We start from the raw sequence: 26,782 nt of genomic DNA on the forward strand, positions 1-26,782 counted from the left end.
TCAGGGACATCAAAGATCTCCTACGATGGACCCACACCTTCTACTTTTGACACCTGGAGAGAGGTGCCCTCTTAGGTGCCCAAATCGTCTGCTGGATCCCAACTGGTAGCATGGTATGAGCATGGATCTAAGAATTGTGTCTGGAGACCGGATTGCCTTGTCCATAGACCCAGAAATAATGCCTGTCTACAGGGTGTGTGACCCCTGCATCATGGGGAACTCAGCATGCATATGCGTCTTGTTGGTGGTGAGTGAATTCACAGGTTGTGGGATCCTGTGTGGCCCGCTTCGTTGATCGCGTTGCATCTCTTTCGTGTGACACAATGACTGCATGCTCATTGCATGTGGTGTCCAATTCACAGGTCACAGCCCTCAGAGGTGGGAGCGTAGCTGTAGTAGTCCCTTATCCTACCTCATGAGGCATTGCTGAACTTGCACCTGTGTGTGTGACTGGAATTGTCTGGTGCGAACCATATCAACATGACCCGGACATTGTGCCTCATTTCCAGGGAGGTCTGGACTTCGCAACACTTCGTTATGTTTTACCAGAATGGTCTAATGCACCTGACGTTGTGCCCATATGGCCTGGGTGCGACCTTTATTGAACAGTACTTAACGGGGTTCCTCCTTCTTCCCAGAGGCTTCCCTGCTTCATTCCCCATTCATTGTTGTTCCCTTTTTGGCTCTCAGTGCTGTAAGCCAACCTCCTTATGGGCGATCAAAAATGAGGCAGAAACAGGGGAGTAGGCAAGCATTTTAGAAAGCTATTTTCCTCAACTTGAAGAGGGTTACTGGGGGTATAGTCCATAGGTCTGCCCCATAAATGGCACCCCTCTGGCCTTCTATACCTCAACCATCTATTTCATGGGTCAGCTACCCAGTTTTGTTGAGAACCTAAAGATCCCATAACAATTCCTGCTAATTTTAGATTTAGAGCCTGGTTACGACTTTGGCGGTGCTGGAGTGGGCAGTCATGATCTGCCTCCCCCCAGCCTCGCCAAAGCCCACCGCCAGCAGCCTGCCAGAATACAAGTATTTTTGCAGTCTGGCGGGTAGTCGTTTGTCGTTTCCACGGCAGTGCCATTCAAATAGGCACCGCAATGGGAATTTCAAAGGCTATTCCTGCAAGGCATGGACTGTTAAGTCCATGCCGTGCAGGAACAGGGGATGCATGCACATAGGGGGGCACACCATGTGCCCCCTGCATGTATCTCCAGGCCCCCTTTGTTTCCTCCCGCCTCACTTTTCACGGCGGGCTCACCAACATGAAAAATTAGGCTGAGAACGAACTTGTAATATGGAAGGCAGTGCTGCAGCAGCACCGCCAAGCATATTGTGGCCGCAGGACCACCGTGCCACCGCTGGGGATCGCAGAGCCCCGGTGCTTGTGGCACTCCCCGCCTTGTCCGACCACTGCACTTGTGATACAGCGGTCAGACTAATGATGCGGCGGTCCACAACTGCCACTGCAACTCCACCATGTGTTCGTCGGTCCCATGGACCGCCAAACTCTTCATCAGGCCCTTAGTATTTAAGACCTGCTGTGTCCAAGAACCATTACTACTAAATAAGACATCCAGGTAGCAAAAGGAGTTTACTCTGGTAGTTGGGGATTCACCAATAAAAAAGGATCTACATGTTTTCGATTTGTGTAAATTTTAGATTTATTACTATTTATTTACATGCCATAAACTCCCCAAATGTATTAATCAATTTCTGTAAGCCAACGGGAGTCCTAGCTAACAGCAGGTAAAATAACACAGGAATAGAATGACCGATGATGCAAGGTGCATCTGCCTGTATGGCCTGGAAAACTTTATCCACACTGTTAATAAAAAGTGAAAACAATAGAGGCATTAATACATAGCTCAGTCTAATACCTCTCCCAACTGTTAAAGTGGGTGAACATTCTCCCTTGGCAAACTTATCGGACTGTACTTGATAATTTCTCAGACAGACATGCAAGAAAGCATATAATCGCCATAGGGCCCCCAAAGGAAAGCAGGGTTGACCAGAGGATGGAAGGATCAACCAAATCGAATGCACTGCTTAAGTCGTCAAAGGAAAGGTAAAGTGATCCCGGCTTAGCACTAGTATACTTCCTGATCAACAAATCTAAATTAACACATTGCTCTAACTTCCCCAGGCCCTGAATCCAAACTGAACGATTGATAATATAGAATAGTCCTGTACCTATTTCTCCAGCGTGATTAATAAAATTCTACTCATCAATTTAACTGAGGAATCCAAAAGCGAACTAGGGTGGTAACATTTAGGGTCTGATTTTTTGCGCTTCTTAAAAATAGTTACAATATTAAAACTGCCAAAGAAGGAGGTATCGTACTTTCTGCGGCTACATCAAACACCCTTGTCAGAATAGGTCCCCATAGATCTTTGGCTGCTTTAAATGCATCTACCGGTACCCTATCTGGGCAGGGAGTTCTTCCACTTGCACTATAGTGTAAAGAGTGGAATACCACCTCAATGGAAATATTTAGTGTAGGAGAATTACAACTACAGGTTTCCTCAGACACAGTTAGACCACTATCCTCCTGGTTCTGTTTAAACATGTATGAGAAATGGGCTACCCATACTTCACAAGAAACAAAGGAACTAAACTCTGGAATTGTATCATTTTTTATAAAGGGGCCATTAACCGTATCTCAGAATAACTTATTGTCATTAGTTTCAGTAGCTTGAGTCAATTTGGTCCATACCGCTTCCTGAAGTGCCTTCTTCCTTACTGCAAATACCTGCCCGAAATAATTTTTAAGTGGCTTAACTACTATTTTGTCCCCAGGAGAAGTATGTAGGGCTGCTTTCAGGTGCTGGAAGGCCTGAGTACATGAGTAGTCGAACCATCCCCTATTTCTAGTTTGTACAGAGTTTCAAGTTCATGTCAGGTGGGGGTTAATGGAACAGATAATATGATTAAAACTAGACAGCCATTTGTCAGGAGCCATCACCTCATTAAGACACCAGCTAATCTCTATTGAGTTTTTTAGTTACCATTTCTTGTAGACTATTGCTAGGCACAATTCCTGACCATTTAATTCATATGCATTTAGACCTAACTGGGATAATATTAGGGACTAAAGGGAATACTTCACATTTCTTACCTCAAAAAGAAAAGGGTAACAGAATAGGGTTTTGATCACTTATTACAGTCGGAATAATACTAGGGGTTTCGATCACACCACTAGCATAAGTGGACACCAGGATATGATCAATAACAGCCGAGGCATTTCTGACAATAAAATAAGGGATCTGTTCCCCAATAATACCACATTTACACTTTAGCACGAGGAGATCATATTTTAAAATAACTGAGTTCAGTGCTTTCCTACAATCATTATGACAGAAGTGCATAATACCATCCCCGTCCAAGTCACGCTACCCACATATCTGATTCGCAAAAAGAGAGCAAGACTGGATGTTGAAATCATCTGCCCATATTAATACAAAGTTGGAATGAATAGGAGGCAAAAAGGCTTCCAGACCTAATCAAGGGCATAAGCCACCACACTACGGGAGATGTCGAAAATATTATTATAAAAATTGACCAACAGCAGGTTAGGGCCCTCCTTATTAGCTGGCCACAGTAACTGAGAATGGGGTCCAACATATGAAAGCTGTTTAACAATAACAGGAAGTTTGTTGGATATTGATAACTATGGCCCTCCTTTGGCCTGTCCTGCGTGAGAATGTATGACACCCAGAAAATAAGAGGAAAAACCCTCCACATCTGTCGGGTTCACACACCAGGTTTCTTGTGCACAAACGACATCAAAATCAAAGGAAATGCTTATCTATTCAATAGCTCCCAACTTATTCTGTAACCGGCACACGTTCCATGTTGCAAATTTATAACAGCCTTCAAATATCTGGCTAGTGGTACTCATAACGAGCTCATCAATAGGTAGGGCTGTGATTGGCTTAATTATTGATTACAATAGGCCGATGGTTATTATCTAAAATACAGCCCTCAGATTCAATTATACAAGATACATTGTGGTTGGACAATTCTACAACAGATTCCTTCATAATATCCTCAATACTCTCTTCCCAAACCATGTGAGTGGATAAACCCTTTCATGTTTGAGTCAATCATTGTCTTGTAATGAGTTCAGAGCCTGGAACCTGCTGGACATAGCTATAGAGGAAAAAAACAGAAGGTCACCCCAGTCACCTGATAGTGTTGAAACTAGCCATTGGATCCACTTAAATACTATGTAGATGACAGTAGAAAAAACCCAGAGGGAATAGAGCCATATTCCTAGCAAACAGAGTGTCAGGAATCAACCTGGCTAGAGTTTCCCCAGCAAATCCTGGTTGTTGAAAATTTATAACAATGCAATCCCCGTTTAAATGTTTCCTTAGCGGACCAATCCATCTCACTCTCCTAGTCAGCAGTATGTGCTGTGCTCTATTACATGGAAATATGTGGTTCACATTGAGCCAATATGTAACTTTATTCTTCAGGGTCTCCAAACTTTAACTTGATCTGGGGTTCAAAGGGGGAACATTGACCAAAACTATTACATAAGGGCAACAAGCCGGTGGTAGATTAACAGTCAGTGGCTCACAAAGAATCTCTTTATCGTTAGTTATGGGACAAATTACTGATGGTACATGAGACTGGGTAGCTGGAAATGATGACTGGTTCTATTGGAAACTAGCCATAGACCATTATGGCATAGGAAGCGGCTCATTTATAGAAGGCCCTGGGACGACCACCTATAATTGACCTGCCACAGACGCAGACACAGGCTTAGACTGTGATGTATGGACATCCAGCATATTTACTCTTTCAGCCCTTGTACTATGCAAAAGTTCCTGAACAGAGTCCAATCGCTTGGTAATGGGAAAAAAGCATACCTGGCATTATCTGTCTGATGTTCTCAAGTGTTCTGTACAACAGTCAAATGTCTGTCATAAACATATTAAGATTATTGGCATGGCGACTAACCTAATCAGTATTTAGCTGAAGCACAGTGGCAGGAGGCCCTTTTGTACACCCTGGTTTCTTTTCCTTTTGGTTTGGGGGGGCGGGAGAGGTCTTCCTAGAGGGTTCTATCATTAGATGATGCTAATAGACAACGAGTCACCTGCCCCTGTTCACTACTGAAAACAGGGGCAGTACGACTTGTTGAGAGTCTATGGTAGCCAAATAAGAAGATTGTGCAATTGGTTCAAGAGTTATTAGTGTGTCAGAGACCAAGGCTGCTGTAACAGATACAAAAGCAACAGTTGATGGACAGAATGCAGAACAATGTAATACATTCACCCCAGTACAGAGATCTGGGCCTAAATCCATCGTTTTTTGCTCACCATGTCATTCCAGTTTGAACCCAGCCATATGCAAATCAGTCTTGACCCTGTGCCTCATGCGAACAGTCCAGCCCGAACTGCCAAGCCAGGTCCTCCCTGCTTGTTTCCGGTCCAGGGAAGGCATGGCTTGGCAGTTTGGGCTGGCCTGTTCCCATGAGGCACAGGGTCAGACTGATTTGCATATGGCCATGTCTGAACTGGGGTGGCAGAGTGGGCTAAAGAACGGTGATGGATAAAACCCAGATCTGTTGACTGGGTGTGAGTGTTTGATTGGTTCTGATGCTCCGTCCATCACCACCCCCTTTTGTACCGCTTTGTTTGCCATAAGTTGGCAGGGTATGCTCAGACGTGAGTCCCTTGCTCACTTTGCCACTGGATTCAAGCAAGCCTGGCTGAGGACGGCTGAAATGCCAGGAACCGGTCCTTGGAAGCTTGTTTCCGGTCCAGGGAAGGCATGGCTTGGCAGTTCGGGCTGGACTGTTCCCATGAGGCACAGGGTCAGACTGATTTGCATATGGCCATGTCTGAACTGGGGTGGCAGAGTGGGCTAAAGAACGGTGATGGATCAAATCCAGATCTGTTGACTGGGTGTGAGTGTTTGATTGGTTCTGATGCTCCCTCCATCACCACCCCATTTTGTACCGCTTTGTTTGCCATAAGTTGGCAGGGTATGCTCAGACGTGAGTCCCTTGCTCACTTTGCCACTGGATTCAAGCAAGCCTGGCTGAAGACGGCTGAAATGCCAGAAACCGGTCCTAGGAAGCTTGTTTCCGGTCCAGGGAAGGCATGGCTTGGCAGTTCGGGCTGGACTGTTCCCATGAGGCACAGGGTCAGACTGAATGGCATATGGCCATGTCTGAACTGGGGTGGCAGAGTGGGCTAAAGAATGGTGATGGGTCAAACCCAGATCTGTTGACTGGGTGAGAGTGTTTGATTGGTTCTGATGCTCAGTCCATCACCACCCCCTTTTGTACCACATTGTTCGCCATAAGTTGGCTGGGTATGCTCAGACATGAGTCCCTTGCTCACTTTGCTACTGAATTCAAGCAAGCCTGGCTGAAGACAGCTGAAATGCCAGAAACCGGTCCTAGGAAGCTTGTTTCCAGTCCAGGGAAGGCATGGCTTGGCAGTTTGGGCTGGACTGTTCCCATGAGGCACAGGGTCAGACTGATTTGCATATGGCCATGTCTGAACTGGGGTGGCAGAGTGGGCTAAAGAACGGTGATGGATCAAACCCAGATCTGTTGACTGGGTGTGAGTGTTTGATTGGTTCTAATGCTCCGTCCATCACCACACCATTTTGTACCGTTTTGCTGTAACAGAAAGTCAATGTTCCACACACTCAATCTCTTGATTACGCGCTCACACTGCTTTCTTAATATAGCCATCTAGCATAGAATCACCAGCCTTTGTTGTGGGTGGGTCTTTTCTTTTACCCATAGCTTGTGATCAAAATGGACCCTGAATCCAACAATAATTACACAGTACCTGCATGGTGGTGCCAAGAGGGGTGGGCAAGCCCAGCCCAGCCTCTTCCCTGCTATGATGGGCCAAGATGGGCACGTCTTGGCCCCGGCACAAGTCATGGTGCGTTCCGCACCTCAGGACTTCCACCGCACTTAAAAGAGCCTCTGTGACGTACTGCAGGCTGGGGGCCGCAGTCCCTTCCCAGCTGGTGAAGAAGAAAGCTGGTAACTGATGTGAGCAGCGAACAGCTAATAACCACACGGCGGGACTCCTGCCGCTCTTAAGAGTGCCCCTCTGACCCGTTGCAGTCTGGGGGACGTAGTCTCAAACCAGACGGTGAAGGAAAAAGAAGGTAAGTGATGCAGGCAGGGACCAGCTGACACTTGTGTGGTGGTTATTAGACTACATATCTGAGAGGTGCTTTATATGAGCCCTGAATGAGCAAGCTCTCCACACAGCTCTGTACGAATCACGCATAGCAGATGCTTTGAGTGCACCCCAGCAGTCTACAATGTCTGCACAGGGTGAGCTGCCAGCCCTATTTAACCTTCCTTTAGTGGTGGGGGATGAAAGCAATGAGGAATAAACTTTCTTTTAACAGAACCAGCAGCAGGAGTCGGATGAGCAGACAAAGCCACTGTCCATATCTACGGCGTCCACCGCTGTACAAGCCGACAGCTGTCTGCGTGACTTCCGCAGCCAGTGAGCCCGCGTCGGAGACGGTGCTGGGGAGCTGGCTGGCAGGCTTCTTAATTAGAAGCCTCCTTGACAGCAGGAACGCGGCATTGAAAGGTGTAGCCTGACAAAACACATTACAGGATTTAGAAGACGCAGTCCTTCCAGCTCCATTTCAAAGGCCGCAGGAACTCAACATATGACATATTACACTGCAGCAGTAAGTGGCTGGCCAGCACTAAATTCCCAACTGATCTGCCTACCCTCAGACTAGAGGTGCACAAAGGTTCTGTAAAGTTTTGTATATTTGCTGATTACTACCTTTCCAATAGCTTTCAATGGGCCAGATGCATCAAAGGTTTTTACCCATTCTGTGTATATGGTAAAATGTGTTAATACATCAGGGTCAGGGATTCCCGATAACCCTTGGCAAATGCCGGGGTCCAAATTTTATATTGTTAAGTGTTAGTTGTAGCAAAAAATGGATATATCCATTTCACGCCAGTACAATGAAACTTAGTTGCAACAGTAATTTTTAAGTGGTCTGTACACCTGACTGTGTATACGTGATTACCTTTTCCATCAGAATGACTAAACACGTGAGAGTGAAAGAAATGCTAAATTACACTCACATATAAAATGGACACAAAAAGACTTTGAAACTTAGCACAGCCCTACCTGTGCCCATACTTAACCAGCACTGCACTAAGCTCTGTTGAGGGCGAGGGTGAGGATTAGGGTGAGGTTGAGGGTGCGGGAGAGGGAGAGGGAGAAGGAGAAGGAGAGAAAGAGAGCTGAGAGAGAGAGAGAGAGAGAAAGAGGTGTATGTTGCCATTTGCTGATCCCTCAGAAGAGATTAAGTAGTCCCTTGTCAGACCTTCATGGGTCCATGTACCAGAGGTCAAGTCACAAAACAGTCACTATGAAACAAGCATTTGCAATGCAATAGGTTTCGCATTTACACAAGTTTATGCTATTGGCATTGTAAATGACAATGCCTATAGCTTCAGCTCGCATAAATGCAAGACCTATTCCATTGCAAATATTTCTTTAAGTTTAAAACTGAGCGCAGCGCCGCTACAAGGACACCGCACTCTGTTTCTTTTTTATTTTATTTACTTTAACACTGATCGCAGTGTTCTTGAAGTGGGTGCTGCGCTCAGTGTTAAAGTAAAAAAAAAGAAAAGAAACCGAGCGCGGTGTCCATGAAGCGGGCACCTCGCTCAGTGTTAAAGTAAAAAAAAAAGAAACCAAGCACGGTGTCCTTGAAGCAGCGCCACGCTCAGTTTTAAAATTAAAATTAAATAAACAAACAGAGCACGGTGTCCCTGAAGGGGACACCGCACTCACTATGAAAGTAAAAAAATTAAAAATTAAACAGATGTCCCAAAAGTGTACGCCGCTCTCAACATGAAAGTTATCTAAAGTTAAAATTTTAAATGATTGCTGTGTCCCTATAGCGGCCCCCGTGCTCCTTATGCAAATACCCAAAAAAGCAGCTGCCATTGTCCCCATTGGTGACAATAACAACAAAAATAGTGCTCACTTACTAGATAAAGCAGTCCGTGTAACGTGCCGGGTAAAATGCCCAGTCCTTATGGGTGGTAACAAATGGCGACAAGGCGGTAACAAGGAGGGACTAACAAGCCTCATAATGAATCGGAAGCCAGCATTTACCAATGAAAATGACACCAGCCAATAGAAAATATGGGAGGATATTGGGCGAGGCTTCCACAGCATACTCTACTACAGTATGCCTCGCAAAGTGAGCAGCACATGCGCGCTGCTGCTAGGCTCGACCTAAAAACTTTGACATAATTGTAGCCCTACTTTTCTCCTTGCCTTGCAACGGATGTATGAATCAGTTGTACAAAAGATTACCATTCAGTGGACAATCAGGGAATGACATTTAGAGGTGCATGCAGCAGTCGCCTGGACCACAGTCTGCTTCGAAGAATGCCACGGCGCACATTCACAAAGGAAGTTTGGTCCCACATAGACAGCTTTCACTTTGCAAATGGCTGCCACATGCTTGACATTCGATCAATGGTTTGCTACTTCAATCGAGATTGCAAATGATTAACACATTTGTTTAGAATTTAGAATAGGATGGCACTTCTTTTACAATCCTTTCTGCTTCCGGTGTGCAATGAGCTGTAGCGTGCACTTGTGTCAGAAAGACATTTCCTATTCACAATGTGTCTCTGGGGCAATGTAACTTCTGATGTAGACCAAAGTCTGTGATTTTGCAAATTGTAGCCTTTGTGACTTCAAAGCAATACCAGGCATTGGGCATCATGTATTTTATTTCAGTTTGGAGTGGAGCTGTCTTACTGTACATGCAGTCTTTTAGGAGTATCGTACAAGCGAATCATCACGAAGATGTGAATCACGTGTACTACACATCTTAAGGCTGAATTTGATCAATGGGAGTATCACACCTTTTTGTCCCAGGAGCATCATCAACAACTTCTGAAATGACTCACACAATTGTAACGTGCTCAAAATTTCCAACTGTGAGTGCATTTCTTTTCTTTTTCCAAATACAAAATATCCATTATATTTCCAAAACGACCTCTCATCACTTTTTTAGCTGATAAGCAAACCTCACTACCTACTGAAGCAAAAAAGAAGTGCATTTCTATCAATATTGCAAGCAAAGTCACTGCTTGCAACTGCAAGAATAAAGATGACTCCAGCCATCTAAAAGGTGGAAATAAATTGAGTACACAGCAACATTTTAATATGATTCCATGCACAGTTGATGTTCTGGATTTTATCGTTGCCTAACGTATTGCATCCAGAGGACACAATTATGAAATAATATCTGAGATTTACAGGTTTGTCCCTCGTCATGTGCAACTACTTGTCTCCTATTCCTGGATTCACTTTGTTTGCCCCTTCAGCTTTGTCAAACTAACTGTAACCACAGAAGGGAGCTGTGTCTTCTTAAGGCTTTTGGGGTCCCGGTCAAGAACATTTTGGTGGACCCGCGATCTGACACATTAGAACTTGATTACCCATTCCCTGATAATACAAGCCAACTTAATGCCTAACAATTCTAAGTTACATGTACTTTATCAGATTCTCTCAAAACAAATTAAAATATGCCTTGACTGTGACCCACAAAATCCTTAAGATGACATAGGGTACAGAGACAGATTCACAGGTAGAGGTAGGTAGAAAGGAGAGCTGGATATAGTAATGCATTAGACGGGGTTCAAACCTAGGGAAAGTTCATTTCCCCAGGGGGCTGTTGGGAAGGTGAGGGTCCTGGACAACTGTTTACTTTGTCCATGCCTTAGAACGTCTCTGACTGGGGCAGGAAAAAAAGCCATTTTGTGATTGTTTGCACCGTTTTTATAGGTCACACCTAGGTAGGGAGCAGAGGAATTTTGGACATTGGGCACGCTTGAAGATTGTTTATGATAAGGCTGATAACCTGTAGATCCAATCAAAATCATTATCAGGCCTTTCTGTACATTGAAGGTAGCTTACGTGGTCCATTCAAAACTCAGAAAACCTATATCGCCCAGGACTGAGTAGAAAGCTCACGTATACAACAGTGTCAGAAGTTTACCGCTAGAAGTGAAAGACTACAGTGACGTTCGCTAAAGCACTAACTGGAGTCAATTGGGAGGAGATGGGAATACTGCAATCCTTCAAGGCTTTAATGTCTTTGCTCCAACTTATTGATGATAAAGCCCTCTACAACATGCCCTATCTCAATGTACAACACTACACCGTATGCAACTCTTTGCAACTCTACTTTACAGTGCTACACTCGCCTAAACTGAACTCTATGACACTCTACTTCACTGAACTCTGCTCTTTGCCACTACACTCTACAACAGTTGCTACTCTTTATGCCACTGTAATCAATGACACTCCATATCACCACACTCTCTTTCATGATGCTCCAGTCAACGACACTCGAATGTACAACACTCAGCCCTACTTTTCAACACACTACAACACGCTGCTACACTCTACAATAACCCGCTCCACGATATGACACCATGGGATTCAACTGTACAACACTTTACTCCACTGTATGCTACTTCACTTCGCTCTATGTGACTCCATTATAGTCCACTTCACAATACTCCAAGACAGTAGACTCTATGACACTCTCCTTCACTGTACTCTTCTACTCCACATTATGAAATTCCAATCAATGACACTCCACATTGCGATTTGAAACACATTTTATAGAAACAATTTACAATGAAATAATTCAAAGGTTAATGGTACTTTATAATTAAAAAAAATCATGTATTCTTTCTATGCAAACCCAACTTAAAATCCACGAACATAAATTTTTTTAGTTATAATTATAACTTTATTTTATAATTTACGCACCACCTTCAAATGATTATAAATCGCGCACCTCTGAACACAATCTTTACATCTCTGTCGCCACACTACATTAACTATAACTCATATATTTTCCATGCACCATCTATACCCCTGCTTATTACATCACTTATAGCATGTGAAATCATAGCATTCATAACAACACGTATAACTTCTCATATTGTCACAACACAGTGCATTGTAGAGTGGCAAGTTATAGTTAGTGTTGTCTGGTTAGCGAGCTAAAAAGTGTTTGTAACAAGGTCCAATACTTATAATAATTTAAAGGTTGTGGATACATTGTGAATGATAGTTATAATTATAACCGTAGAATTTTAAAAGTTTATGTAGTTTAAACTTGGTTTGTACAGGGTAAATAAGTTTTCCTAACTATAAACAAGTTTAAATTTTTATATATATATATATATATACACACACACACACACACACACACACACGTACACTTGTAATAAATACGTTTTCCTAACTATAAACAAGCTTTAAATTTATATATATATATATATATATATACACACACACACACACACACACACACACACACACACTTGTGCGGTCAAAGGTGGACTTACAGAGGAGAAACAAAATTCAACAAGAGTCAATGAAATTCACATGGGGGAAGTTCTGATATTTATCATTGACATACTGATTACATGGCAATTTTGACTATACCAGAGAGAGTGACTGATATAGTGCAATGACTGCAGTGGCACCTGTAATGCTGCAAGCATGATCTGCTCTGATCTGAATCCAAAACAGATTCCAATGAAGCCTGCCACAGTGTGGCTTCAAAGATTATCCTCCCATTCCGGTCTGCTGGGGAAGGATGGGACTTGTTGGGTTCTATCCCATCATTAGATGTTGGGTGAGCGTGAATGACAGTTCTGTAGTTTTCAAATGAGATTATCAGGGTTCTATTGTACATAATCCCCGACCAACACTCGCCTGGTGGCAAGTGCAATCCCAACCCCTGGTTTTGCAAAAGTGCTTCAAGGCTAAGGTTTTGGGACAGTAACTGGAAAGTCAGTAAGCTGCTGTGAATGGCATGAGTCTGCACTGTTTGTGTAACCTGATGAATAGCTTTGCTTGATTTGTGTAATGTATGATCAGAGGGATAACTCTTTTCTCTAAAAGCACAGTTCCCTCAGACATGAAGTGCAGAACATCTGAGGGCTAATGTTGCTGTGTATCAATAATGTCTGCCTGACACATCACTGTCAGAGTCTATTATCTGTGTCACTTGTGAGATGTCCCTTAAACTTTAAAGTCCAAGGATGAAGCATATACAATTAGAGTAACATGAAGTATTGCTTGGTTGCCTGAGAAAGTAAGCTATATGCGCTCTGTACCCCTGAAGGATCTCAATGCTTCAAGGTCAGAAATTACAAGATTCTTCTTAACCAGACAGATATGTCCCATGGGAAGTTATCAAGATAGAGCATATTGTAAATATGTCTGTTGTATGATAAAAAAAGTAGTTAAGAAATTAGACTTACACTCTTCTTGAGGTCGAAAGAATATGCGGGTGCCCACAAATTTTGTTTCGAGAGACGTTTTAGGAGTAGTATACATAGAGTTAGGAGATTTGAGCACCAGACCAGAAAGCATTGCACACCGAACAATACATAAATAAAACCAAGCATTAGACTGAAGGAGTTGTGACCTTTTGGGATAGACAGCCAGACCGAACTCCAGCAATTATACGGATCTGACATATTCCATCGGCTAATCAAACATCCAATAAAGGTCCAACAGCACTAAACTAATAGCTGAAGTCTGGGTGTGGTAGTGTGTTATTTGTTGATGGGGTTGATAGATTATTTGGAATGTTTTGTATGGTCATATTGGTATAATGTTACTGGGGATATTGGTAAATTATTAGTTGTGAGTTAATGTACTGGATGACATATTTGATAGACATTGCTCACTGTACCACCTTTCTGCTATAAATTACTGCTACCCCAATACACTGGGGACCCCTTATTATTGTACTGGTGATGAGAATGGGGTAGGCATAGCCCAATGGTCCTAGTTTAGTGTTAGAGGCTTTTGCTGTACATGGCACAGCTCTACAATTCATCATTCCTGAATCAGCATACTAATTTCATTACTCAAGGACAAGTGGCATGGTTTTCCTGAGTGCCCACCTGAGCTTTCAAATGTATTGTTTAGCTTTTTTTTATGTGGGAGTGTGGATCATTACTGGCAGAAAAACTGGGAGTATCTGAACTATAGTGGGACCCCATGATGATTATGACGGTGGCTCTACATATATTTGTGGAGGCATCCCCGAACATACCACATATCTGTGGCATCTTTTATGTTCCTCCAACAGACTGTTGTCATGCAAATTTGAGAGGGATGTGTGTGCTAGCACACACTGGCATTTGTCTCAGTTTCACCTGGCATGCAGCTGTTTGGCTAGTCCTTCAGTGCTGCTGACAATTTTGCAAGTGAAAGTTCTTGCTACTGATTTTCATGACCATGCTGGTTGCGTAACTGGCTGTAAGTCCCAAAGTGTGAACTCCCCTTTATGACTTACAAGGTGCTGATGTAGGTAAGAGGTGTGGCATCTGTGGGCAAAACCAGTCAGTGGTGTGATATAGTCATGACTGTGTGTTTAATGGAACTGTGAATGTTCCATGCCAGAGACACCTACTTACAAAAGTGATTTCAATGGGACTGTCTGGTAAAGGTTGATGTAGCCACAATCAGTGCTGAATGTAATGTGTGTGTAGGTGTGTGAAAGCAGCCCCAGTACAATATATAGGTAGTACAAACAGCCTTTCTGAGTGTGTTCTTGCAGTAAAGGGTCCCACCAGTGCAGAGGATGTGAAGTGGAACTTAATAGCCTGTGCATTGTTGTGATCTTGGCCTGGGTGTTTGTTCCTGGCCTGTTATAGTTCAATTCATCTGGGTCGAGTATCCTGAGAGGTTGAGAGGTCCGGTGATTTGGTGCTGTAAAATACATCTATTCAAAGTCTTGATTATGCATTAATATTTTAGCGAATTCTTTTTCCATCTTGGTTTAACGTTTATGGTTGTTTTTGACCATATTCTGTTTGGCTCCCACAGTAGTGAGACTGTATAAGGCAACAGAATATGTAGCACCTCCTCCCTCATTTTGTTGTCAACCACAGAGAACTGGAAAGACATTTTCTAGACATACATCAGTGGATTTGTGGAGAATAAATCTCTGCCTCCACAATTGATGGACGGAATGCAGAACAAATCAAAACATTCACCTCCGGTCAAGAGATCTGGGTTAAATCCATCATTCTTTTGTTCACCATGCCACCCCAGTTTAGACCTGGCCATATGCAAATCAGTCTTGACCCTGTGCCTCATGGGAACAGTCCAGCCCGAACTGCCAAGCCAGGTCCTCCCTGGACCGGAAACAGGCATCCTAGGACCGGTTTCAGGGTTTCACCAGATTGCAGTGTGGCCTCTTATAAGCTTTAACAAGGTGTTATCTGATCTTGGACCCCTCTCTGGGTTTATAGAGAAGCATCCTTCCTTGAGATATTGATTCTCATTGATACAAGCCTGTGCGATTTTTATTTATTAATCTACCTGCCGTGGATACTACAAGAGTGATTTCAGTTGGAAGTGCCCAGCTTCTCATTCATATGCCCTGAAGAAGTCCTTTACCGGACGAAACGCGTCGACTGTGTTTTTTAAACAAGAATAATATGAATCAAAGAAGAGTCTAAAAGAATCACTTTTTGGACATGGACCAATTATTTCTTTGTTTATTGTTAAGTGGTGCACCTTTGCGTTTTATTAATAATAATTTATGTGTGTTCAAGGACAGCAATCAACTGAGATACTTCATTAGGTCACGGGAACACTGACCTAAATGTATTGACCAATTTTCAAAAAGTGGACTTCCTTAGGAAGATCATGCCAAAAGGGCATATATATTTTGTGGAAATAAGATTATAAGAAATAACTTAATTGCATTAAGAGGTATAGCAATCTGTGGCCAATTAACAGTAGGTTTAAAATAGGTTACAAAACCACCCTCAAGAATGATGCCGCAAGACAAGTTTTGCAATGGAACTGCTGCATTTTGTGGTAGGCAAGGATGTCATTGCTGCTTTTTCCTCTGAGGCACTCAAGGTTTCAGAGTGTAAATGCAATGTCACAAAAGAAAACGTTGAGCCATTCATTATTTTTGCTCCACTTTTGGGGACTGGCTTTTGTAGCGAAGTCTGAATACAAACCCTTACTTCACAAGTTTATGTAAAGCAATGACGACGAGAGTAGACCCCTCTTGATGAACATACAAATAGATTTTCTTTATGATGCCATCTCTAGATGGAGACAAGGTAGAAAACTACAGAACAGTTTCCCAGTTGCCATATATAGCCAATAATTTACAGCAGTGAATGGACAAGAAGTTTTTAGCCATTTTGATATTCCTCGATCTATCAGCAGCTTTTGGCACTGTGAAACATTTAACACTGGCAAATCCTTTAGCTGTCACTGGCATTAAAGGTACTGTTCTGAAATGGTTGAGCACTTATCTTAATGATAGATCATATAAAGTTCAGTTGGGTGAATCATTTTCTGATGACAGCCCTTACCAGCAGAGTCCAAGAAGGGTCCTTTCTATCTCTCCTCCTTTTTCTCACCTGTGTTTCCACTCACTGATACTATCCAGTCTTCTGGTGGTTTGGATCTTTTTTATGTATTCGGCTGACACTCAAATTAATTTAATATTGAAGGCAATGGCCAAGCTTGTGCTGATAATGTCTACAACAGCTTACAACATATCTACTGCTGGATGGTCAAAAATAAGCTAAAATGTAAAGGAGATAAAGGAGAAATTCTGGTCCTATTTAGACCAACGCTTCTAAATAGTTTGCCGTTTTGGTCCCCGATTTTAGGTTTAGCACTCACGTCAATGCCAGGTGTAAAAATCTCTAAGGGCCAAATTTGATTTACAGCCTACTCTGTCAGACCAGGTTAGAGATGTTACAAAAACCTGCTGTTTCCAGCTAAAGCAGCTAACAAGGCTAGTCCACCTCTTCTGCTTCCCATAAAGATGGAGATCATTAATGAATGTTTCATGTCGCAGATCGATTATTGAAATTCACTGTACCTTAGTCTTCCACTGAAAGACGTTTTGAAAAACTGCAGTTAATTCAAAAGCAGCCGCAAGACTAGTGGGCAGCCTCCATAAATCGGATTCAATTTCTCCAGCATTGGTTTCATTTCATTGCTTGCCGGTGCGACAAATAGTCAAATTCAAATGCCTAAAACCTGGTCTATCAAGCCCTTTATTTAAATGGTAAAAACCCTCTGGGTCAGAAATTCTCATATCATGAACCCATTTGCAGTCTAAGATCAGCTAGCAGAGGCTTAGTGCAAATTCCAAAATTTTCTTGTAAGACCTTAAGAGGTTGAGCTTTCTCAGTGGCTTATGCAACACTGTGGAAAGCTCTGCCAAACAGTTATCTTATCTGCTGCAGGTTAAGAAAAGCATGAAGACTCTACTTTTTAGGTCGAGCGCTCGAGACCTCTTGTATATACTTTAGTATATACTTATATGTGTATGTACTTTGTGGGATCTGGAGATCAGCCCTAGGACTTGTCTGCTGCCGGTTAGGGACTTTTTTCTGTTGAACTGCCTCTATTTAACTGTCTTGTTAGAAAAAAAACAGCAGAGGTCAGTAAAATACCAGAATCACTTTAGCATTCTCTAGATTCTAGTCCATAGAAATTGTCTTCCACGAGCACCCATAGACTATAATATTTTTTTCAGATCTTGTATTTTCAGTGATATGACCACAATAACAATGGAAGAAGTGGAACACCTATTAGTTGTTATGGGTGGAATTACAGCTGAAGATAATGGTAAAAGACTGGGTGATTTGGGACACTAGTGACAAGGTGTGATCACGGAAAGCCTCCCTTGCCAAGCTTGAAAGTACCAGCCTGGTCCAGTAAGAAATTGCCACATGATATGTTAGGTTGGATGAGTGCCTTGATAGAGTGTGGTTTGTACATCATGGTCTATGGGGATTATGAACTTCTGAAAATCATATAGATAGGTTTTGCTGCACTGTAATGATCATGTTTCTCAAAACTGTAATTAAGACACCCAGACATGGATGATGTACAGATTCTTTCTGACAACTTTCACAATTTCCTGAAGGTGTATGTTGCGTTGCATGAGCGTTTCACATTTTACATATCTACTGGGAACAGTCAATTGAGCTGTGGTTCAGAGTTGGCATTTGACTTTAGAGAATGGATTACCATGTCAGACTCCATGATGAGTTTTGTTTGTTTGGAAAGCACCACCTCAGACAGCATCTCGGGTGTGTCCCTTTTTAGGTCGAGCATGGCATTGCATGCGCTGCTCTGCGAGGCAAGCTATATTCAGGTATGGACATGAAGCTCTGCCCACTCTACGTCCATATTTTTCATTGGCTTGTGTCATTGTCCTTTGTAAACTGTGGCTTTTCATTAGTCAATAGGCTTAGTAGTCCCTCCTTAGTACCACCTTGTCTCATTTTGTAATCTCCCTTGAGGACAGCCCCTGTTACATGGGTTGTTACTCAGTAGGCTTGAAATACAGCCTCTGAGCACTATTTTGTTAAATGCTTTCAACATGCCTGCTGTTGCATCCAGGACACACTCTCCCACAATGTTTCCTTTCCATAGCTCATCACGCTGATACAATGGGGGCCACGCCTTTTTTTATTTGCGGCACCGAACGTTTACAAGCTCCTCATGCCGCACTGTTACGTTCATGGCACACCTTTCTTTAGACAAACCGCGTCTAAAGAAAGGTGCGCGGCCACTTTTAAAGAGAAACCATGGCTTAGGGCACCTTTACCAAAAAAAGCATTTGGTTGTCAACTTAACAAACAGATGCTTTTTTGTAAAGCCCCCCCATACCGTGCTTTCACTTTAATGGCCACCACGCCCCTTTCTTTAGATGCGGCTTGTCTAAAGAAAGGGGAGTAGCCGCCATTAACATGAAAGCGTGGCATGGTGCGCTTTTACAAAAAAAACATTTGCAATGCAATAGGTCTCCCATTTGTAAGAGTTTAAGCTATTGGCATTGTGTAAACTACAATGCCTTTTATTTATCTGTTTTCAAAACAACACATAAATAAAAGGCATTGTCATTTACAATGCCAATAGATCAAACACTCGTAAATGCGTGACCTATTGCATTGCAAATGCTTGTTTTTTTTCCAACGGGAAGGGAACCTGCACAAAGTTATGTCCAGCTGGAAAAGAAAGCCAGTGCCCTTGTGTGGCAATAGACAGGACATCCTCTATCTGTGGTTCATTGCTATTCTGAAGAAAAATATGGCAAATTTAAAAATGTTGCAACCTGCATGTGCGTGGTGGTGGATGTCTTCTGTGGTTTTGTTGTTTTTTTTGCTACCGGAACATGTGTGGTATTGTGTTATTCACTCAGTGCTGCTGTTGGGCTTTGGGGAATAATGTGTGTATTCACTTTGAAGTGATGTCATTAGGTAATGTTGGGGACTATCAGATGTGAGTTTAATGGACTGACAATTGCTTTCACAAGGAGAGTACTTGGTGTGTTGTTTTCTTCTGGAATAAACTGCTTCTTCCCACTCCATTATTGCACTTCCCTCTGAGGTCTTAGTCTGCAAGAAACCAGCAGAATGAAGCTTAGTGCAGACCCTAAGGCCAGACATGGTAAAACCCTGCTGACCAGAAAGATAGCTCTGCTATTCTAGGCCCCTTTACATATGGTCTGTGTAATTGGTGAGGCAGATGCTGCCTGGAGCTTTCGCCTGTCACATCTGTGTGTCTTGAGGACCATTCGTGTAATATAGGGCAATGGACTACTGTCGAAGGCCTAGGCCTTTCAGATCTATGCATCTTGGAGTATGGTTAGGCAAACACGTGCATCAGAGGCTGCATTCACAGCATCAAGGATTCCACTCATCAACCACTCAATCAAGGTAGACAAACTTAACTTTATGCAGAAAATGTTGCTGCTTTCAGTTTTATAGGCGCCGCTATGAGGTATTTCCCTAATGGACACTTATTTGAAATGAGAAGCTGTAATTCCTCTCAGAACACAATATTAGTTGGTATATTTAACAATGGCGAGCTCTCACTCTTTCTCAGTGCATACATCTACAACTAAAACTCTACCATTATCTGAAAGTCAGATATCGAACACTGCTGCTGTTGCAAAGTTTGTGCATCCAATACTGAAAGACTTCCAATATTCAAGAAGTCATACCTGGGTAGAGAGTTTGAGTAAACTCAAAAGAGCATTTCTTTATGCAATTTACTGCCAAGCAGTCATACAACAGCCAGTCATTGTTCAAAGCTGGGAAATCCTTGTCTACCAGTGCCTCCCCAATGAACACATAATTTAACAAAAACAGAATGCTGGCAGCCTCGTTAGACTTTGTTGATCCTACTATGATGCTATAACACACCCATATGACACATTATCTCTTGATCCGAAAAGGTTCATGTTTGAAGGGTCTTGTATTCGGGCAATTGACCAAATGCATGGTGCATGTGACATCAAAAATGCATTACGAGAAATAAAAAAAACTAGACACAGTGGTTGCATCAACACTTACCCCTTTCGCAAGTTCTGCCCCAGTATCCGGTGCCAGTACAGTCACAGACAAATCGGTTCCAGCCATCTTTGCAGACAGCATTGTTTTTGCAGGGGTAGCTGTCACATTGTTTGGAGCTGAGTCGTGAACAGGACGACTTCACGCCTGCTGCGTTCTGCGCCTCTGCCAGCTGCCGGATATTCTTGCTTCGCCCATCAATGAAGAGGTCCCGGATGCAGCCAACGTAGCCATAGTTGAGCATGGCCGTCCACAACTCTGTGGGCAGGATCAGGGCTCCACGGTCCTCTGGGAGGCCCCCAAGGTACATATCACCCTCTAGGTCAAGGATCTCACTCTCCCCACTAGCCATGAAAGGTGTGCGCTTGCTATTCACCGAGATGGTACCTGCAATAAAAGAGAGATGAGATTTAGAGGTTGCTGATGGACTCTGGTGGACACCCAATAATCTCTTGAATCCCTTGCCAAATTTCAATATTTAATTGTTTAACTAGTTTAGAGTTTTACTCTGGTGCAAGCCAAGCCATGAATTTGATTATCACTGACAATGTACAATTAAGCTATTTGTTGATCTCACGCTCTTAACCGATTGGAATAATGTTTTGTGTCCACATAGAGGTATTACACAGCTACAGTGCTCAATCTCAAACGTCAACTGATGCTGGAAAGGTTGTAAATTTTTACCTGTATGATTTATATGACAAAATTTACAAATTCACCACTGAATCATAAAGGCAAAATTTGAGTACTGTTGTAGACTGGAAGAATCTGTCAGCGACGAACCCGTAGAGAGGACCCAAGGTAGGGCCACAATTCAGTCCTCAAGGGATTGGTCATACCCATGGTGTGTGGATGGCAATGAACGCATAGGCATTAGACGTAAAAGGGTGATCCGCTAGGTAAGCTACTGAGGCACAGATCGGGTTCCAAGAACATGAAGAGGATAAGAGAAACGTTGGTCACACTCTACCTAAAATGCTACATAAATCCCTACCGTCAGCATCATCTATCACTGTCCTACAGACACCTCAAGGACGAACAAGGAGAGCATCAGGACCACATTGAGATGCCATTTTGTATCTAATGGACTTCATCGTTGCAGCAGGCAGCTCTTGACGTTGTAATCAATGAATGCTTAATCAACTGATATTTTCGTTACTTAAAATAACCTGGCATTTTTGACAAATCATTAATTGTGTGGATGGAAGCAAATGCCTGTATTAGTCAGCCTTGGTCGTTGCTATTTTGACGAATAGGAGGCCGCCCTGACTTAATGTACATTCATGGCTTGATTTGACGTGCCAATTTGCACAATATTTTCAACTAACCTTAGTTTAATGTTAAATCTAAATGCTCGTTTAAACACATTGTTGGTACTAAAATAGCTTTCAGTATATTAATTAGCATATTTGCATACTTGATGTGCATGAATGCAGTATCTTCTATAAACAAAATTAAAAAAGGCGACAAAACAACAAGTTTGTATATAGAGGATGTGAAGTTCCTTGGGAGTGTAAAAGTGTTCAGGTCTGTGGAATAACCTCCCTTTGGAGGAAGTGCCCTCACACACCCCGAGGGGTGTCATGCTTCATCATTTGGGCGTGCTCCTCGTCAGGCCAGCGCTGCAATGCCTGACGGGCACCCGCGAAGGGGCTCTTTGGCGGAGTTCTTTTTGATAAAGCCGTAAGGTGCGTGGGGGGGTGTAGATTGCGGTGAGTAGTGTAGAGATGTGAAAAAAGTGAGCTAAAATAGGTTTAGGAAGGCCCTATTTCATAAATTCTATTCAGGGGTCTGGTTAACCCAAGTAAAAACAGTGTAGCCCTAGTTGAAAACAATGGCCCTATAGAGCGAGCGTGCTGTATATCATGGTCATGAGAAAAAAGACAAAACAACAAGCACATTCAACTTCACAACAGAGGTATGGAACTATTTAACGATGGAAACAACGTTTGTCTATTTGTGCTAAAACAAAACACATATAAGATGTTCGCTGCGGTCCTTTTTGCGATAATGTCAGAATAGCAACTTTTTTGTAAGGGTAGTTGGGGTTCAACAACGAGCCAGAGCATGGATTACTGAACTTTGTGTTAATCACCCTAAAATCGTATTTGTTTGTTATCGAGGGCCTATTTAATTATGCATGATCTGAGCCATCCTACTTAACTGTGATTAGCATGCTGCATTGATGACATACTTAAAGCAATTAACATTGGCCACATGTTTAACTGGCACCTGGCGATTATTACATAATTGTTAGATTAATCCCATCTCAGACGCTTGCTGCGATTAGCCATGCTTGCTTAGTTCTCCAAGCGTGAAGCTGCCACATGTGGGTCGTTTGATGCCTGACCATTCTTGGTGTCCGACAAACCAGCTCTATGACCTTGCCTTTATATTAATAAATCTTTTCTTTCTAAGCATCGTAAAATTAGCAACGTTTTATTTTTATGTCCTCTGCTTCCGCTTCTGAATTTGACTTCGTGTATCTAGTTTAATGCCCTTCAAGTAACCACCAAAAATTAAAAAGATAAAAAATATTTATTCTGTAAAATATCCAAATGCAATACTACTCTATTTTACAAATGGTGTACTGAAAACTATAGCTCATGCATCGCCCTTACGGTAACATCATACCGGCCGCGGCCCGTGCAGGTAAGAGCGGGGTGGCTGGGTGGGGATTTCAATGGACGATGACGAAGGAAAATTAAATAAATAATACATTTTCCCTTGTCACCGTCCATCAGACATTTTTATTTATTTATTGTCGAATTTGTAATGCGCATTGCTGTCCCAGCAATGGGGCGTCCCAGCGCGACCAAAGACTAGAGACTGTAAAGGTTGAAGGGGGTTTAGGCTGGGAAGAGCCAGGTCTTTATGGCTTTGCGAAAGGCTAGATGATTCTGAATCCCTCTGATGAAGGCAGGAAGTGAGTTCCATAGTCTGGCCGCAAGCACTCTAAAAGAGCGGCCACCAGCTCTGGCTCTTAAGAATCGGGGAATACACGCCAACCCTTGGTCAGCGGAACGTACAGAACGCCGAGGAACATAAAAGGCTAGTAGATCCGCCAGCCCCGGTGGTGATTGCTGAGTTAAAATCCTGTGGGCCACACATAGTGTCTTGAACTGAACTCTTTTTTCCACTGGCAACCAATGGAGTTTAGGTAGGAATTTAGACACAGAACAGGATTTTGGGAGTGCCTAGAGAATACGGGCTGCTGCGTTCTGTATTCTCTGCAAACGTCGAGTACCGGACTTACTGGCACCCAAATAAAGAGAGTTGCCATAGTCCAATCTAGATAAGATTGTAGCCTGAACAATGGTCTGTCGAATTTTCGAATCGAAGAAGCCAAGTAGAGGTTTTAATCCTCGCAAGAGCCCAAAACAGGTCCCTACTATTGATTTTGATTGGGTATACAAGGAGAGACCGCTGTCAATCCAAACGCCGAGATTCTTAACTGCCTCTTTAGGCGAGGGTGCTGGTTTTAGTCGATCTGGCAAAAAATGCTCAGACCACATATCATGATCCCTCCCGAACAGCAGAATTTCAGACTTACTGGCATTCAGCTGTAGATAGTTTGAAGCCATCCAGTCCGCAATCACCAGCAAGTCCTCCTTAAATTTCACAAGGTTTTGGTTACATTTCTTTGAAAAGGCGATAACCAATTGGGTGTCGTCAGCGTACGACACCAACGACAACCCTTACTTTTAGCCACCGCTGCTAGGGGCTGATCATATATGTTAAAAAGTAAGGTGCTCAAAATTGAGCCTTGTGGCACCCCCTCTTGCAGGGCGTACTCCCGAGAGCGGAAAGGAGGCACCAGGACCTGGAAAGATCTACCCTCCAGAAAGGAACGCAACCAGGCCAGGGCTGACCCCCTAATTCCTATTTCTTGAAGGCGATTTAAAAGTATCACATGGGAAACAGCGTTGAAGGCGGCACTTAAGTCCAAAAGAACCAAGGCTGCAGAATTTCCGACATCAAGGTTACCATGGAGTTCCTTCAGTCACTGCCAACAGAGCTGGTTTGGTACTGTGGCGAATGGCTTTACTACAGTGTAACTCTCCACCAAGATCATGCACAATGATGCAGTAGCAAATCCCATGCAAGGGGTGGTGTGGATTTAGATAATCAAGGCGTGGCTTGCCTTGAAAGGTTGTGAAGGCCCACACTCTAGTGAGTTTGTTGGCAGTCACAACCTGCTTTTCTGATCCCTTTCTATCTCGTAGATTGTTGTAGATTTGCAGGCAGGTAAAGAGTGAGAAGGGGGTGGATCGCCCTCATACTTGGTGTCGTCTCAGGGCGCGGTTTTCGCATGGGGAAAAACACTTGGAGGAAGAACAGTTTCCTCATGGAGAATAAAAAAAGTATACAGGAACAGATGTGCACTTGCGAATTGGGTTGCTACACTTCAGAGTGGAATAGTTCACTATTTTTTAATATATCTCTTTATTGGCATTTAGATATATACGAAGAATATATTCAACGCAATTACAGTATCATGGCAAGAGCATTTCCTAATATAAGATATGTGGTTGATAGTTGGCATATTATTTCGAATGTCTTCATACATAATCAAAATCAGAGTGAAACATAATATCACATAACGTACTTAGTTGTGTGTAAGACAATTATTCCTAGTGGATATGATGCAGCCAATAATTAGTCCCTTGGCACGAACGTACAAACATTAGGGAGTGGTTGGGCCCATACACATTGTAGTCCGTCTGGATTATACATGGGACAACTAACTACCTTTTCAGCCCGTAGTGATATGTTCAACCATTTACCCCGAAAGTATAATACGCCATTTAAGAAGAAAACCATGGAGTGCGAACATTCAACTACAACTAATATCAAAACTACCTGGGGTCTGTGTTTTGTGAAAGCAATCGCAGATCTGGAATCTACATTGTTATTTGATAGGGGGGGCGCCCCGGGCAGAGAAGGGGCGACAAGAGAAGTGGGAGCGGCAAGGCATGTGTGAGTGACTCTCACTTTGTTTCAGAGTCGGTTGAGGTTAAAGACAAGGTCTGGTCGGATGCGTGTCGTGAATCCCATGTCCTCGCTATATCTGCCCATGGCTCTGCTAGCAGCTTGCGCCGTTTTGTGATCTTGTCTTCTCTAAGCAAAGCTTGCTCCTCTGCTCTAGTCCAGCGAGTGACATCCTCTTCCCAAGCGACCGCCAATGGGGTGTGTTTTGACTTCCAACTGAGAGCTATCCTCCGCTTAGCCAATAATAGAGCTAGATCTATGAATCTATGCCCCAGTCTATGTGATTTGGGTCTCGGGAATAAACCCAAGAGGCAGGCCTCTGGAGAACACTGTAGGGTTCAAGACAAAACTCTATTGATCATATTCACAATTTTCCTCCAATAATCCTCAAGTCGTATACAGGACCAAACCATATGATCAAAGTCCGCATCCAACTGCAAGCACCTAGCGCAAGCCTGGTCTTCTCTGCTATATATCACATTCAACCTATGTGGGGTGAGGTAAGTTCTATGGAGCATATTAAATTGTAGTAGCTTGAAAGCCGTGTTCCGGGATACCTTTTTTGGCCCACTCAGAACCTTCATCCATTCCTTCTCATTTAAGCTCCTATTTAGTGTGGCTTCCCACCTCTCCTTTAAGCGAGGTAATGATTGTGGTGTTAATTCCCGTATTGCCAGGTATAGCCACTTCACCAAATGTCCAGCCGAACCCAAAGTCAATAGTTCTTGCAGGGTAGGATGGGTATCAGGTTCTTTCACTTCCCTACCCCATAGTCCTGCCATTGCCCCGGTTGTAACTCATGGTAGTCCAGGAAATCGTCTAGTGGCAATAATTCACCATCTCTATAACAGTCACCTGCCGACTGTATTCCCGCTTCTTTCCAACCCACCAGCTGTCGCTGTGTGAGGGGTGGACCCATTCCCACCTGGGGAATCCCCGTAATTGGAATACTTGGTGCATAGAGCAGTGTTCTTTTGGAACGTGCCGTACATCTGTCCCAGCAAAAGATCGCCACAGAGAGCAACACCCCATCTGTCTAATCCTCTGGCTACGATTAAGCAACCTAGGGAGCAGAATCTTTTGTATGTTGCCAGTGGTGAGCGATGATGTACCCAGATCTCTCCCATCCAGCCACCTAGCAAGCTACTGGAGTTGGGCCGCCAAGTAGTAAGACTCGAAATCTGGAGCTCCTAGCCCGCCGTCCACCAGCAGGAGCCTCAAGGTCTGTAATGAGACTCTATTACGGCCACCATCCCACACCAAATCCCATACTATTGCGACCAAAGCCTTGAACCAATTTTTAGGTATCTTCACTGGTAAATTAACAAAATAATATAAAAGTCGTG

At 43.2% G+C, this 26,782-nt stretch overlaps 1 protein-coding gene across 19 annotated transcripts in view; it reads right to left on the bottom strand.

The window, feature by feature from the left end:
* NRXN3 (neurexin 3) overlaps positions 1–26,782 on the bottom strand; it is a 2,213,138-nt gene that overhangs the window by 1,449,001 nt on the left and 737,355 nt on the right. For all 19 annotated transcript variants that reach the window (XR_014968865.1, XR_014968864.1, XR_014968862.1 and 16 more), the window contains one exon: positions 20,448–20,831. Coding sequence is in view for 14 of the 19 variants with exons in the window: in XM_085626627.1 (XP_085482753.1) it covers positions 20,448–20,831 (384 nt within the window). In the remaining 5 variants the exon portion in view is untranslated. The remainder of the gene's footprint in view (positions 1–20,447; positions 20,832–26,782) is intronic.

This window comes from Triturus cristatus, chromosome 9, assembly GCF_964204655.1.
Source record: "Triturus cristatus chromosome 9, aTriCri1.1, whole genome shotgun sequence".
NCBI lineage: Eukaryota > Metazoa > Chordata > Amphibia > Caudata > Salamandridae > Triturus > Triturus cristatus.